Source organism: Coffea arabica, chromosome 11c, assembly GCF_036785885.1.
Source record: "Coffea arabica cultivar ET-39 chromosome 11c, Coffea Arabica ET-39 HiFi, whole genome shotgun sequence".
NCBI lineage: Eukaryota > Viridiplantae > Streptophyta > Magnoliopsida > Gentianales > Rubiaceae > Coffea > Coffea arabica.
In genome coordinates, this window is record NC_092330.1 from 37,785,404 (window position 1) to 37,800,081 (window position 14,678).

The window sequence follows — 14,678 nt, forward strand, 5'->3', positions numbered from 1 at the left end:
ACGCTCGAAACACATTATTCAAATAATCTCCTTTCAATTCAGTAATCCTTTCATATTTAAAAAAGCTCTCTCTCTCTCTCTCTCTCTCTCTCTCTCTCTCTCTCATGCTTGGTAACCACAATAATAGTTTTTTTGTATGATAAAAAGCTATCTTGTATTTTAGGCCCAAAAAACAAAAAAGACAAAGCTAAGAACTATTTTATCATAAGCGAGTACTCATGATCTATTGTGGGAGGTCTCAAGAGACTAACCAGTATCTTGTGTTTTGCTGTCGAATACTCTTTCACAAGTTAGGAGACAGCAGTTTGAGGCTTATCTTGGTACTTCAGTGTTTGTGGGCGGCGAAAAGAAAATCTTGGCTCACAAATCTGGTTCAAGTTGATTGGAAGACTTTTTATAGTAGCAGCCTTTTTACTGTGTTAAAGGAAGCTTTTTGTAAGGATGCTGATATTAAATTGCCACGGATCTCATTCAACACAGAGTTCTCTCATGTAAAGGTTAACAAAATTAGCTGAGCAAACTATTCAGCATCTGCAAGGTAAACAACGTTTACACCAATGATATAAACCGATTTAATTCAATTGGCAGAGATAATTTAGCACTTATTAATCGTGTAATCAGCCCTATCTAAAGAGTAGCATCTTCATTATCAATCAACTACCTTTACATTCTCAACACAAGCTCGGGAAGCAAGCTGCAAAATCATATACTATCATGTGGATAAAATACACAAGCCCACACTCCGCTCTCCATTCCAAAATGTACCAAAATCAACTAAGCCCAATCGGCAACATTTTGTATTATAGAAGCCCGGTGCTCCCAAATGGATTGGTTGTCTGGGGATGACCAACAGAATTGACAGGAAATGCAGTAAAACCAGCATCTCCAAAGGGATTTTGTTGGCTCATCATGTAGTGTTGCTGCTGCTGGTTCTGTGGATAGACAGGTTGGAATGGACCAAAAGGATTTGCCTGAGGCTGAGGCATAGCACCCATTTGAACTGAATGAGGAGGAGGAATGTTATTTGACACTGCAAATGGATCGTGCACTTCAAACGGATTCGGGGCAGGTACTCCATACATTGGTTGCTGGGAGGCTCTATATGCTCCATCGTCATACAAACTATTGAGCGTGAGCGTGTCCAATCCACCAGCCTGCCAAAAAAAAAAAAAAAAATTTGCAGAATGCAACTTTTACAAATTGGATAACAATCAATAATCCCAAGTCACAATCAGAAGAAGCCATTTAGCTTAATGCTGACATTTCTATCTTTATCAACATTGGACATCACAAAGAAATCTCAGAGTCACGATAGTCATTTCAAGAAATTCAGAGCTCAAATTAGTGGTGCTTTATTCCATAATCTTCTCTTTCTTATCTGCAAGTACTTTATCTTGACTTAAAATACCAAGTTTGTAACAGACATCATTAGACCTCACGTTTTGTTTCTAGCCAGCAGAACTGATTAAGTTGTCCAAAATATGTCATAAAAGCCAAACAATATCCAGCAACTATGGTACAGGATACAATAACGACCAACCTTTCACCCAACTAATCCATGGATTTGGAATCACATTGCTACAGAAAGGAATAGTAACAGTACAGAAGGCATACCAACTGCCTCTCCTGGGAGGACGATAAGTTGCTGCTGGGAGTAGTTACTAGGGCAAGTTCCCATCCTGTTGGGTCAAAGTCTTTTATTGAAGCAGAACTAGAATCTGTCGTACCTACATTGGCATGCATCATATGTTTAGTCATCAACTCAACAAGCAATAAAATTCAGACATACAACTCATCGGAGAAACTATGCAGAAATTACATACCGGATGGAACTATGGCTAAAGCCAAAGCATTACTTTCCTCAATAGCAGATGCATCAGGTGAAATGGCATTTAAACCCTGAGAACGTCATATAAAAAATGAAGAAATGGAAACAGTGAGTTCATCAATAAGAAATGAACATTAGTGACTGTATAAAAACATATGAAGGGATAAGTCTACCAGCAAATCATCAGGATGCAACTTGTTCGCAGGTGGGGGTGGTGGGGCAGCAGCCTCAGCAGTTGAGACAGCAGCATCATCTAAAGGCACTGGCTTAGGTTCATCAGGTTCCTCAGAAGGTAAAGGTTCTTCCTGGGGTTTGTAGGTCAACAAAAGTCTTTCTGGGTATTCCTGAAGACAACAAATCATTGAAAGTAACTTCTCTGCAAAAAAAAAGTTATTTGATTATAGTTACTCCATTTGCACATTTAACAAGCATACTGACCAAGGGCTGCGCCGGAAGAGACACCATCTTTGGTGCTTCTCTTATGTACTCTTCCATCGTCACAAGAAAGGATTGTGGCGGCTGGTGACAAAAAATGACGTCATGCTGGGATCCTTCATAAGAATTTATCACTATAATAATACCTACTCAAGAAAGAAAAGTATAAACTTCTACCTCTCGCAACACAGGAAACTGGAAATTCCTGGCAAGTTCTAACCCTTTGCAAACTTCATAAAAATCAGAAAGGCTTGCTGCCTGCAGAAAGATCCCGCTCATTGAGTGATACTAATGCCAGCTAAGATCCTCTGAATTCCAAACAACTTTGAAAAAAACATGAAAATTTTCAAATTTAACAAAATCCAAGTTAAGTTCAGAAACATCACCTGCTGCCCAGCTCTTTTATATATCTCAAGGGCTTTAATTGCTTCATGTCTAGGCATCTCAAAAAACTGATGGAATTTCAGGAAAAAGATTTAGCGGGCAAAAAATAAGGAGAATCTTTTTGTCAAAAGAACATCTCAAAGGCACAATAAAAAATTCACCTTGTCAACAAGATTGATAATCCCATCATTTACAGCACAATAAATTTTAAAGCTCTCCTTGAGCACCTGGGAAAAACATATATCCAAATGAACCATAAGTAATATACAGAAAAAATCCCATTCAACTGCTATATTCAACAATAGACAATGTTTCCCAGCACAGGTGCAGTCTATTTTAATTTAAATTTTGAAATCAGTTATCTGTTTATACCCACGTAAAGCACAAGAGTGCAAGTACCATAGGGAGGAATTCCACTAGAGCGGACTTCTGAAGCATGGTACTTTACAGATAGAAAGGGTATTTCCTTCAACCATACTTTTCTTCACACTACCCCAAAACAGTTTTAATTTCTTCAATCTCTTGGTGACAAGAGTCTCGAGTTATATTTTGGAGCAAATTTGACAAAATTCTAACAAACAGGATAAATTGAGAAAATTCATATTTATTTAACAGAAGCTAAAACACTAAGATAAAACGTACCAGAGCTAAGGCATACTGAATTACATAATTGTGGACAGCTGCTCCTTCAGGCTGAAAAATGAACCAGTTTCTTAGTCTTAGTTACCTATGGCTCTTAGACATTTAAAATCTTCAAAAGAGCAGCTACAGAAACAGACAGTAAAAAACGACTAAGATTTAAAAAAAAGAACTATCTTCTAAAGAGTCAGAAAACTACCCGACATCCAATAAGACGATATAGCAGCTGCTGCAAAGAGGGTAAGTGCTCTAGAAGCTCTTCGCTTTCCAACTCCCTTGTTCTGCTGTAACCCTGGGAACAAGGGCAAGGAAAATGACTTGAAGACCAAGAATTAAGACACAATAAACACAACTTTCAGTCGACCAAACATCACATGTTCTTATACATCAAGGCTTGGTCCTGTGAAGAAGGAAAAGTCTGAGCATACTTTTATCTTGTATTACTCACTATTCCCACAGAACAAAATCACATAGTTGAGAAACATCTGAATCCCTATTGCAGAAGAAAGAGAGAAAAAAGAAAGAGAAAAAACAGAGCCAAAATAAAAAGAAAAAAGCCTCAACATCTGAATCACTTTTGCAAAAATATAAGAGCCAAAAGAAAAAGATACAGGAAAAGAAGGAAAAGAAATTGTCATCTTAGATTCAAGTTAGCATCAACTCATGTAGTCGAATCTTTTCTTTGAGTTGATTGAGGCTGAAAATATCATCCGCTCAGAAGGTTCTACTAAAATAGAATAGTCCCCCAAACAGATCTTCAATACTGAAACAATTCCCATAATTGAAACAAAGAAATTTTAATTATCAAACACTTCCACAGTACTTGATAGCTCAAAAGAGAGATCTCATTAAGATGAGGCACCAAATATTCTTTGAAAACAAGCAACAAATTGCCTATTCTCTCTCAAACATGTCTAACTGCATTCAGACACAAGAAATGCAATCATAACAGCTCCCTTAAGTATTAGAAACCTACACAGACAGAGAAGGGGAACCACAAGGCAAAGAGATAATAGACCATCATGTGAACCACATACCTTTTCTTGTCCTTGGGCTGGCCTAGGAAGACGCTCAGCTTCAATATCATACCTGAGAATCTTAAAGCATTCAAGTCGCTCTTCCAGAAAGAGAGCATAAGTGCGCACCCAGCCAGAGCAATCCCAAGCTAGAGAGAGAAATAAGAATAGAAGAAACCAGGATCAACTTAGAACACTCAAAATTAATGAATCTATAGTCAAACATAAGTTAAACAAACATTCATCAAAAAGGACATAAAAACAAAGGGAAATAATAGACAAAGGTATCCTTCAGTACCAATAGGGCTTGAATCATCCTTGAAATTGGACATTTGTAGTACACGTCCTCTCTGCTGGAAATTCAAAAGTTCTTCCCGGAATGTAGGATCACCTTCCCTCAAAGCCCTATGAATAACTATCAGTGTCTTCAATGCTACCTGTTAATACAGAAAAAGACTGTTAACAGACAAGACATCACTCTAACCAAACCAATGAAACAAAAATCTTGTCCATAAACAAAATAATAGCAACACAAACCTCTCAAACACACTGTTCTTCAGTCTCTTTTGTATTTTTAATTTATCTTTATTTTTCTAAATCTTTTTTGATAAGTCACACTGCAATCTGGAAGGATTAAGACCATTACAGTGTAGATCTCTTCTGATCACACCACCAGGTCTTTGGGATATCATACCTTCTAGAGGTAATTACTGTAGATTCACAGAATAAAAAGACTTCAATTGCTTTAAGTAGAAATGGACACTAAATCACACCCATTTTTCATCTCTACGTACAGTTGGCAATGTATAACATTTCCACCTAGAAATGCAGGACCAGTGAACAACAAAAGAAGGTGATGACTTTGGTCTTAAAATACTTTTTTAAGTTTACAAACATAAATATTACCACAGCAACATATGCACTACAAGAGAATGAATCAGATGTGAGACAACTATCAGCACAGCCCATAACCGCAATACATGAAAAGAAGTTACTTTCAATCGCCCAAGGAAATCATATCTTGATGCTTCAAAGTGAAAATTACATGGAAGAAATGGAATGTAGAATCAATTTTCTTAAAACTCCTTGTCCTATGTACTATATGTAAACAGACTCCAACCACTTGAAAATTTTGACCACCTTCAAGCTAAATCATTGTTCCTTGACAAGATGCCATTAAGCTAAAGGCCAAAAGACTCCACAAACAACATACCAAAGAAGAAGAATTATTAGCCATGGGCCAGATTAGCCAAACGAAAAAAGGCTGTAAAGCTAATACATAAAAACAGTATATGATATCTCAATGACCACAACTGAACTTCAACAAGATGTCAAAGTGATAATGGGTTAACAATATTCTTTGCATTGTCAAATCCTCAACCAGTTAAACTACATTTAGCTAGGGAAATAAGACTATAACTCCAATGAATTTAGATTTAACCATTACTTGAACAGATACGTAGCATAAATGAAGTGAGAATCATACAGCTGAACTCATATTAGAGTATCCTTTTCCACAGCCCATCTGCCCACCAAAAAGAGAATGACTACTATCCATGAATAAATTTTGTGGAAGCAAAGCTCAAACACTCAAAAGATATCAACCTGAACAAGGTATCCAGAAATGGATGTACTCTAGTAGTTAATAGTCTTCTTTACTCGTCATAGATAGGGCCTAGTCTCACTTTCTACAGTCCCTTCCCCTCCCTACTTCTTCTTTTCTCCTCCCTTTGTAAAGGTCTGACAAAACACTGATCAAATGCAACACCAGCAAATAAAAGATCAGTTAGGTGCTGGACTTGACCAGGACCTTGACAATTCACTCACTTTTGATCAGCAAAAAATGCAACTCTTGTTTCTTTGCATAGTAAGAGGAAAAAAGAAGGGGGGGGGTTCACCTTCACCAGTGAACTAACATACTTAGACTTTAAGCGCACTGATATTCTAAATCAACTGATAATAACTACCTAATTCCAAACTTTGAGCACACCGGTATTGCAAATCAAACTAATAACAACCATCCAACTCCACATTACAGTCAAAAGCACAACTAACGCTACTGAAAGGGTCAACCGCAATACTCAGCTAAAAGCATGATGAAAAATTGCAATATACAATGATCACACAAAGCTAAAACATTTAAATTATCAGCAGAAAAGTTCATACCGTCCAATTATGCGTCTTTGCCAATCGCCTAGCAAGCGCATGTATGCAGTATGCAACATCAGCACGCGGTCGAACAGCTGATGTGGCAAGCAAAATTTCTGAAAGAAACAGCCAAAGCACAGCAGTCCAACCAGCAGTTCAGACATTTTGAATCTCACAAACAATAGCAAACAATCAAACTAAAAATTCAAAAAAATCCATCAAACTCTCAGAAACCAAACCCCAGTTCCAAAATTATTTTTTTTCCTTTCTCACCAAAGGCCAAGGCCAAGGCTAAAATTCGAAAGCCGCAAGCAAAAACTCCATTTCCCCACAAAAATATCCAACATTCCATTTTGTCCCAAAAACTCGAACCCCAAGTGGAAAGTTGACATATTGCTCGAAAAATCGAAAACCCATGTAAAAATCCACATATTCTCCTCAATTAAAGCAAAACCCACAAAAATCTCAACCCAAAAATCGGATCTATTAATCCAAAAAATATATATAAGTGTTAATAAGTAACAACTCACTTCTAAGATGCCTTTCTTTGGGCGGACACTCGACATGATTAGTAGCCTTAACAATCGCCACATCCAAATCCTATATAAAAAGGAAAAAAAAACCCCAAAATTTGTTACTTCCGATAAATCAATCAAGAAAACTGACGACAGCCCATCAAATAAATCTTAAAAGGGTACCTTAAAATCGCTATTAACATGGGCAAGTCCAACTTTTGTTTGGTCCTTAAGTGCACCATAGGCTTTTCTCCATGTCTGAAGCGTCCCCATTTCTCTCTATTGATAAATAATACCAATAATCCTTCCCTCTGAAACCTTGCCGCGGAGATCGCCTAACCTCTCCTTCAGAATCGGGTAGAAATCGCTCTCCCTCGTTTTGTTAGAGCCCCGGAAGAAAAGGAGAGTATAGAATGGGAGGATTTTTTCTTTTTCTGTTTGTTCGGTTGACGGAGGAAAGAGAGAGTGGGGTATAGTTACTGTTACTGCGTGCTGTGCGTGTGATCTGACTGTTTGGCAATGAAAAAAGTTCAATTTGGCGGCCCCTTCCACACAGCCAGAGTATAATGAGTCATCATTAGTACAGCAAAAATTTTTGGGACCCATCTTAATTTTTTAATTTTGCAACTTTTTGTAGCATTAATAAAATAATTTAAAAGTTCCCAATTTTAATTCGTGTGATTTTTTTTTCTTTAAATAGAAGATATTGATTTACAATTCCACTCATCTTATCATACTCAACCTTCCCCGTGCATTGAGTGATGTTGTTGACACTTAAATTTTATTAATAGCAAATTATGTCATGTTGTAAGTTATGAAAAAAATGGATAATACGAAATGTTTCATTAACAAAAAGTGGAGTTTCATTATTATTAATATTCTGTATTTCTAATACAGCACTAGACACTTGGTGATAAATTAGAGGAAAAATCGTCCAAAACGCCCCTCACATTTTGTAAAATAATTTTTTTCGTCCCTCACTTTTAAAAGTGTAATTTTATATCCCTTACATAGTCACATCGGACAAATTTAGTCCCTAACTAGGTTTCCGATCTTTTTTGGTAGGAATCCATCATGTGCAAGGCACGTGATCATTTTTTAAGGGTAAATTTGTCAAATTATATTTTACATAATCTGATCTATAGTCCTCCACATTTTATAAAATAAATTTTTCCGTCCCTCACATTTTATAAAATGATTTTTTTCATCGCTCACATTTCACAAAATGAATTTCTCCATTTCTCACATTTCAAAAAATGAATTTTTCATTTCTCACTAATTATGTGTATGAATTCATTTTTTTAAACACATGTATATGTCTATTTGATTTTGCTTAATAATAATAGCATAAACACATGTATGTAATTGAGCCCAACTTGTGGGCTATCTTCTCTTTTTGTATGATTATGACTAATATTTACCAATAGAACCTTAATTTGCATATTCTTATTGTATTTTGACCGAAAATAGCTTTATTGGCCAAATTGACAATGAATGCAAGATTATTTACTAGCTAATACCAGATGAAAATCAAATGATCACGTATAATATATGGTATTCGTATTGTTAAGTAAAATCAAATAGACACATACATATATGTATACTATTCGTATTATTAAGCAAAATCAAATAGACATATACATGTGTTTAAACAAAATATATTCACACACTTTTTTTTTAGGGTTTCCCTCACATACATAATTAGTGAGGGATGGAAATATACATTTTTTGAAATGTGAGGGATGGAGAAATTCATTTTGTGAAATGTGAGGGATGAAAAAATCATTTTATAAAATGTGAGGGACGAAAAAATTTGTTTTTATAAAATGTGGAGAACTATAGATTAGATTATGTACAATATAATTTGACAAATTTACCCTTCAAAAATGATCACGTGCCTTGCACGTGATGCATTCCGGCCAAAAAATGATCGGAAACCTAGTTAGGGACTAAATTTGACCGATGTGAATATGTAAGGGATATAAAATTACACTTTTAAAAGTGAGGGGCGAAAAAAGTCATTTTACAAAATATTAGGGACGTTTTGGACGATTTTCCCTAAATTAGAATGACATGAGCATTAATTAGTGTCAAAAAAAGTATTAATTAGTGTTAAATTCAGCACTTGTAAAGATCCCTACAAGTATTGGATCGTCTAAGAAAGAACAAAACATCGGGAAAATATAGGAAATGTGTGGATCTATTGTATTAACCAATTGAGATTGATCATTTTCAATTGAACTTTCTATTTAGTCAACTGAGATTTAAATTGACTAGAAAAGGGCCATCCAATTTTTGGAAAGTGGCTACTACATAATACATGGTTCACATATAAAGTTTTGGGTTGAATATTCTTCCAATTGATAAATATGATGAGAATTGCATGAGTGATCTTCATTTGTGGTCTCCAAAATATTGAAATAAAATAAGAAAAGTGAAAAAATTATAAGAAGCCCTTATGAGCAAAGTATAATAGTATTGGATATTATTTCTCTTATATTATAAACATGTTTTTCAATCTTTTTTTTATATTTTTAATTATTTTGTTATCTCACACACATTACTTCACAAAAACGTTACGATAATTATTTTAAATTATATTCAATTCAAACACACTAATGAGATGAAAATGTAACTACACCTCTTACACGAGTTTTTTTTTTTTTTTTTTGAAGGACCTCCTACATGAGTTTAATAGTATTAATTTGACCATTGATGACGTAATAGTAAAAGAAGATGTGTTAGTATAATAATTTTGAGGGTATAAAGAAATTTTGAGGGTACAAAATAAGATAATATTTTGTGCGCATATGTACAGGTTGGAGCACATGAGCCACACAACTGGAACGATCAAAGAAGCCTGCACAAGAAGTAATCACTGCTGGCTTTCGATTTTGGAATCTTTTCTAGACGTCCGGTCGATAATTTAACATGCTTCTCTTGGTTAATATTTTTCAGCTTTTGGGAACGCTTTAGTGCAAGAAAGTAATGTGGCAAGCAAAGGTTACGTAGGAGGGCACAATTAGTCAAGAAACTAATCCCCTTATGATTATTGGACTCCCTTATGTATAAAGTCTTAGTGAATTTGATGCAAGAAATATACATATCAAGATTCAATTCAAGAATCTTTAATTGCAAATTATTTTTAATTATTCATTGTTAGTCATATTTGATAATATGCATGTAACTGAAAAGAGTTACTTGGGTCCTTCATTAAGCGGAAAATATAAAATGATATATATATTTTTTTTGATGCTACATGTGATTTAATTCCTAATGATAAATAGTAAATTTTAGTGTTTTTCTTTAATGAAAGCGTTGGTATTAAATTAACTAAATAATGTAGTAAATAAGGGGCAATGGTGGAATCATATTTTCTTCTCTCTTCTAATGTCACTGTTTAATCATTAGTTGAGCCTTAATGTTATAAGGTAATTAACCTCAAGGGAGGTTAGTGTAATTTTCAAAATCTGGAGGAAGGCCAATGAAATAGTTAAAAACCTCGAGGGAGGTTTCTGAAATTATAGTGAATTTGATGCAAGAAATGTACATATCAAGATTCAATTCAAGAATCCTTACAGTACATTGTGCAAAATTACACCATATTCATGAATGAACTAACAAGAAATGAATGCATGCATAATCTTCCACTTCATACCTCTGGGTTGGTACAGAAGAAGAATAGTAGGAAAAATGAAAGGGTTTTCATAAAATAAAAAATGCGATTTACACATGGTTTTGTTGAGTAGGCTGTGTCATAGGTTACATAAGGCAGGCTCGAGTAGTTGGGAGTATAATCAATTAATCAAACCCTTCAGTTACTAGTAATATGAATAGGTTCAGTTGTATATACTTACCATTCAATATGAATATTTTATTAATCCTTCTTGTGGGATTCAAGAAAGGGACAAACAAGATAAAGAAATTAAATTAGGAGAGGATTAATTACTCCCATATTCTATTGTTCATCGAATAATGTACACGTGCTTCCAATAATAGGTGGAAAGAAACAAAATATCAAATTGATTGATCACAGAAACCAATCTGAGCGGTCGGCAGCAGCTGTTTTCTTGCAGCTTTGGTGATTCCACCGCCAACTTTAGCTTCTTTTCTGTTCTTTTTTTTGTCTAAAATGGGGAAACATGGGAAATTTTTCTTTTTTTTAAAAAAAAAAAAAAAAATTTTGTTTTGATTGAGAAAGCAAATCACCATTGGGTTTCTGCATAGGGTTGCTACCAAAAGAAATTCAAGTCATTAATAAAGAGAAAAATTGATGAGGATCGAGCTGTTATTAGTGATGTGCATATCTGCTCCTTCTCCTTTAGACAAATAGATATCCAAATTCTGTCCCTTTTTTTTTTTTTCAAGCATATTGAAATTTGTCCCTCCAATTTCTTTAGCAAAATTTTTAGTTTACTCTTTCAAGTCACATCTAATCCCAATTTCTGCAAGCAATTTTTGATACCAAAACTTGCAAACTTGACCGCTGATACGTAAATTCAATTGAAAAGTCTCTGTGTATATACCAGCACAATTTTGGAGCTTGTTCGGTTTGTATTTTTTGGGAAAGTTTTTGAAACTATTGTGGAAAAAAAAAACTATAACACAATTCTGAGATGTAATGTTTATAAGATAAATAAGTACTTGAAAAATAGAAAAAAAAAATATTCTGTAAAAACTCAAGAATCTTTTTCATAAAAAGTAACAATCCAAACCGAACCTTATCTTGGGTGTACCAATTTACTGTTAATTTGTTGTCATTTTCTACGTCAGATTGAGAGGCTTTACCATCATCTTTTAAGGCTTGCCTCCAAAAGCACATTTGTCCGTGGAAAAAGGAAAAAACAATGTATAAGTTTGTCCGTGGAAACTTTTCTTTTGCTTCCTATGATGATGGGTACAAAACTTCTGAGGTTTAATTAAACAATTTCTTACTTCTATAAGAAAAGGAAAAAGGAAAAAACATTGCAGGGGGTTTCTGAGATTTGTGGGGGGGTTTTTATCCCTTAGTAGCAGCAGCCTTACAAGCTTCCCTATTCTGTCTATCCCGCATCGTTCTTGGGAGGGTTAAGGGTTGGGTAGTTAAGTCCCCAGATTTGCCTCAAAAGTTGCCGGCTTTTGAGGTTAAATTTGGGATTATGTTTAATTAAACAATTTCTTACTTCTGTAAGAAAAGGAAAAAGGGTACAAAACTGTAATGATGCACGTCCAAATGAGTATGGCCTAATCTAATTATGCAAATATACATTTGAATTTAGAATTAGATCATGCATAATCTGGACTAATATTTTTAAAAATTGCTCTTTGAGAATTTACTTGATTCAAGAAGTTGTCCAGAGTAGCATCTAAATCAAAACACTTGGTACGTTAAGGATGTTCAACAACCTTTTATGAAGGGTTTTTTCTAATGCATTCTTCTGAATTTGTTGCTGAAATACTCAACCTCTGCAAGATAGAAGTAAAGCCTTTGACCTAAAAAAAGAAAAATAAAGAAATTAGAGGTCTCCCACCCTCTTATAATAGTAATTGGAAGGAAGGAAGGAAGAGAGCAAGAGTCGAAAAGAGGATGGCAGTTTCAGTAGAATTCTTGAAATGAAAGCAATTGTCGTGACATATGATAGGCAGGTGGATCAATAATGAACGATGATACAAGAGTTGAGTTCAAGAAATCTACCAATCCATCCAAGATTTCGTGTCCAACAAACCCGATTTGCTGGCTGAAGGAATAATCAGAAAACAGTACTAGCGTCACTTGCCAAAAATGCAAGAAAGGATTCGACCATTTCTGGATATTTGATGAATTATTTCTCTTTTCATCGCACTGTCATTAGTGAAATCCACAATGTCTTAGTTTACTGGTAAAAAATTATAATAGAAAACAAGATACTCCCTCCGTCCCACTTTGTTAGTCTTGTTTTCCTTTTTCGCCCGTCCCAAATTGTAGTCCACTTTCCCATTAAGAAATGTAGTAATCTTTCAAATTGTCTAAAATACCCTTATTAAATATCTTGTTATTAATACATTGTTATTAAATACTAACCCACTACATTGAATACATTGATTACATTGAATACATTGACTACATTGATTAGCATAAGGGTATTTTAGGAAATTATTAATCTAAATTTATGTTTCCAACCAAATTAATTACACTTTCTTAATCTGTGTGAAAAAAAGACCAAGACTAAGAAAACGGGACGGAGGGAGTATATAATTAATATTTCATGTGGAACTCGTGTCTTGAGGTGTTAATTTCTTTTTATAAAATTTATAGTTAATTTGAGAAAATATTTAAATGCAGAAGTAATTAAATGTGGATTTATTGCGTTCACACGAGAAGTTAGATAATTTACGTGTATTAACAAGTGTCACAATGAAAAAACTAAACTAGTCATCGATTGCCGTAGACAAAAATCCCAATGAGGTGATTGCCGTTTAAAGGGAAAAAATGAACAATGCCCTGTTTGTTTTAACGGGTTATCAACTCATAGCATTAGATCTAGTCGTCCGGCATTAAAGGTGGAGACAAATGTAGCTGTCAAAGGGTCTCTGGTCAATGGTCATAGAACAAGAATATGTTTTTGTTTGGCTTTGGCGGCCTTTGCTCTTCTTCCCTGCGTAGATTTTGTTCATATCCTCCAAAAATAACTACTAGAACAGTGGAATTCAGCTGTTGTTGAAAAAGATAATAAATATTGACTTGTTATTCATGACTTTTCTCCCATGTGGACTAAGTCTAAAGACTTTTTCTTCTTTTGGGGGTGGTTTTACAACAAACGACAGTTGTTAACCAACTTTAACACGCTCTATTTCCTACTTGTGTGGAGAAATTGTCCAATCACCACCTTCTTAATTAAGTAGAGAAGTGACAATTTCTTCTACTAGGTTTTTTGGATTGTAAGGCTCCTCAGACCATTGTAAGGCTCCTCATACCCCCGACTTCTTCAATAGGTTCAATAGATGTCCAATGACGGAGTCAGGATTTTTTTTCTTGGAAGGCCAAAATTTTCTTAATATGTTATGTTCCAAATAATTTTCATTCATTTAAATATATGACATCTAAAAAAAATCAAATATTAACTTTAATTATAAATATATATATATATATATATAAACTCTCGTAATAAAAATTAAAATTATAAAAAATTCGGGGAGGTCATGGCCCTATAGATTAACTTGGGGGGGGGGGTCATGGCCCTATCAGTCCCCCTTAGCTCTGTCATTGCAGGTGCTCACATTTCATGTCACCTTATCTAACAATCTAAGAATTAAGGATCATGATTGTTGTTTGTTCATGCAAGTTATTAGCTTTGATTTCAAGCAAATTTTAATTCCAGATTCAGCAGACAAACTGCAATAGAAAGAGATTGCACGTCACCTCTTCTGATGATCATGGATTTGAAGAGCCATCCGATTTTCCTACTAAAACAGCAATGTTACAAGAATCACTGTCAGATGCATGAATCAGTGTCCCGTTTTTAGGTTATATAGCAGCATTTCCATGATAGTAACATATGGTAGATTAATTGGAAACTCTGTAACATAAACAAGTCAAAAGTAGAATGAATACTTCTTCTTCGTCTTCTTCTTCTTCTCTCTCTCTCTCTCTCTCTCTCTCTCTCAATTTTAAGGCTGTGCTTCTTTCTATCAAAACTGAAGTAATTTTTGTATAAGAATTGTCTACATTTAAGAGAATGAAATTCTGCAATCAGC

The 14,678-nt window shown here is 34.7% G+C and overlaps 1 protein-coding gene across 1 annotated transcript; it reads right to left on the reverse strand.

Annotated features, from left to right (window-relative positions):
• Window positions 1–548: 548 nt before the first annotated feature.
• LOC113716819 (putative clathrin assembly protein At2g01600) lies at window positions 549–7,453 on the reverse strand. The gene is made up of 15 exons (XM_027241302.2): window positions 7,149–7,453; window positions 6,981–7,050; window positions 6,469–6,566; window positions 4,601–4,739; window positions 4,324–4,451; window positions 3,486–3,578; window positions 3,290–3,340; window positions 2,809–2,874; window positions 2,650–2,715; window positions 2,441–2,521; window positions 2,267–2,347; window positions 2,002–2,172; window positions 1,824–1,899; window positions 1,615–1,727; window positions 549–1,154 (listed from the first exon to the last, which is right to left on the reverse strand). Exons 1-15 carry the CDS (start codon window positions 7,236–7,238, stop codon window positions 801–803), a joined length of 1,677 nt encoding a protein of 558 aa, XP_027097103.2. The 5' UTR covers window positions 7,239–7,453; the 3' UTR covers window positions 549–800.
• Window positions 7,454–14,678: the final 7,225 nt, after the last annotated feature.

Excerpts from the sequence above, each read along its gene's own strand:
- LOC113716819 (XM_027241302.2), bottom strand. The coding sequence starts at position 7,238 with ATGGGGACGCTTCAGACATGGAGAAAAGCCTATGGTGCACTTAAGGAC. Across the intron at positions 2,875-3,289 it reads TTCAGTATGCCTTAGCTCTG|GTGCTCAAGGAGAGCTTTAA; the intron begins GTACGTTTTATC and ends TGTTTTTCCCAG. Across the intron at positions 1,728-1,823 it reads TTTAGCCATAGTTCCATCCG|GTACGACAGATTCTAGTTCT; the intron begins GTATGTAATTTC and ends ATGCCAATGTAG.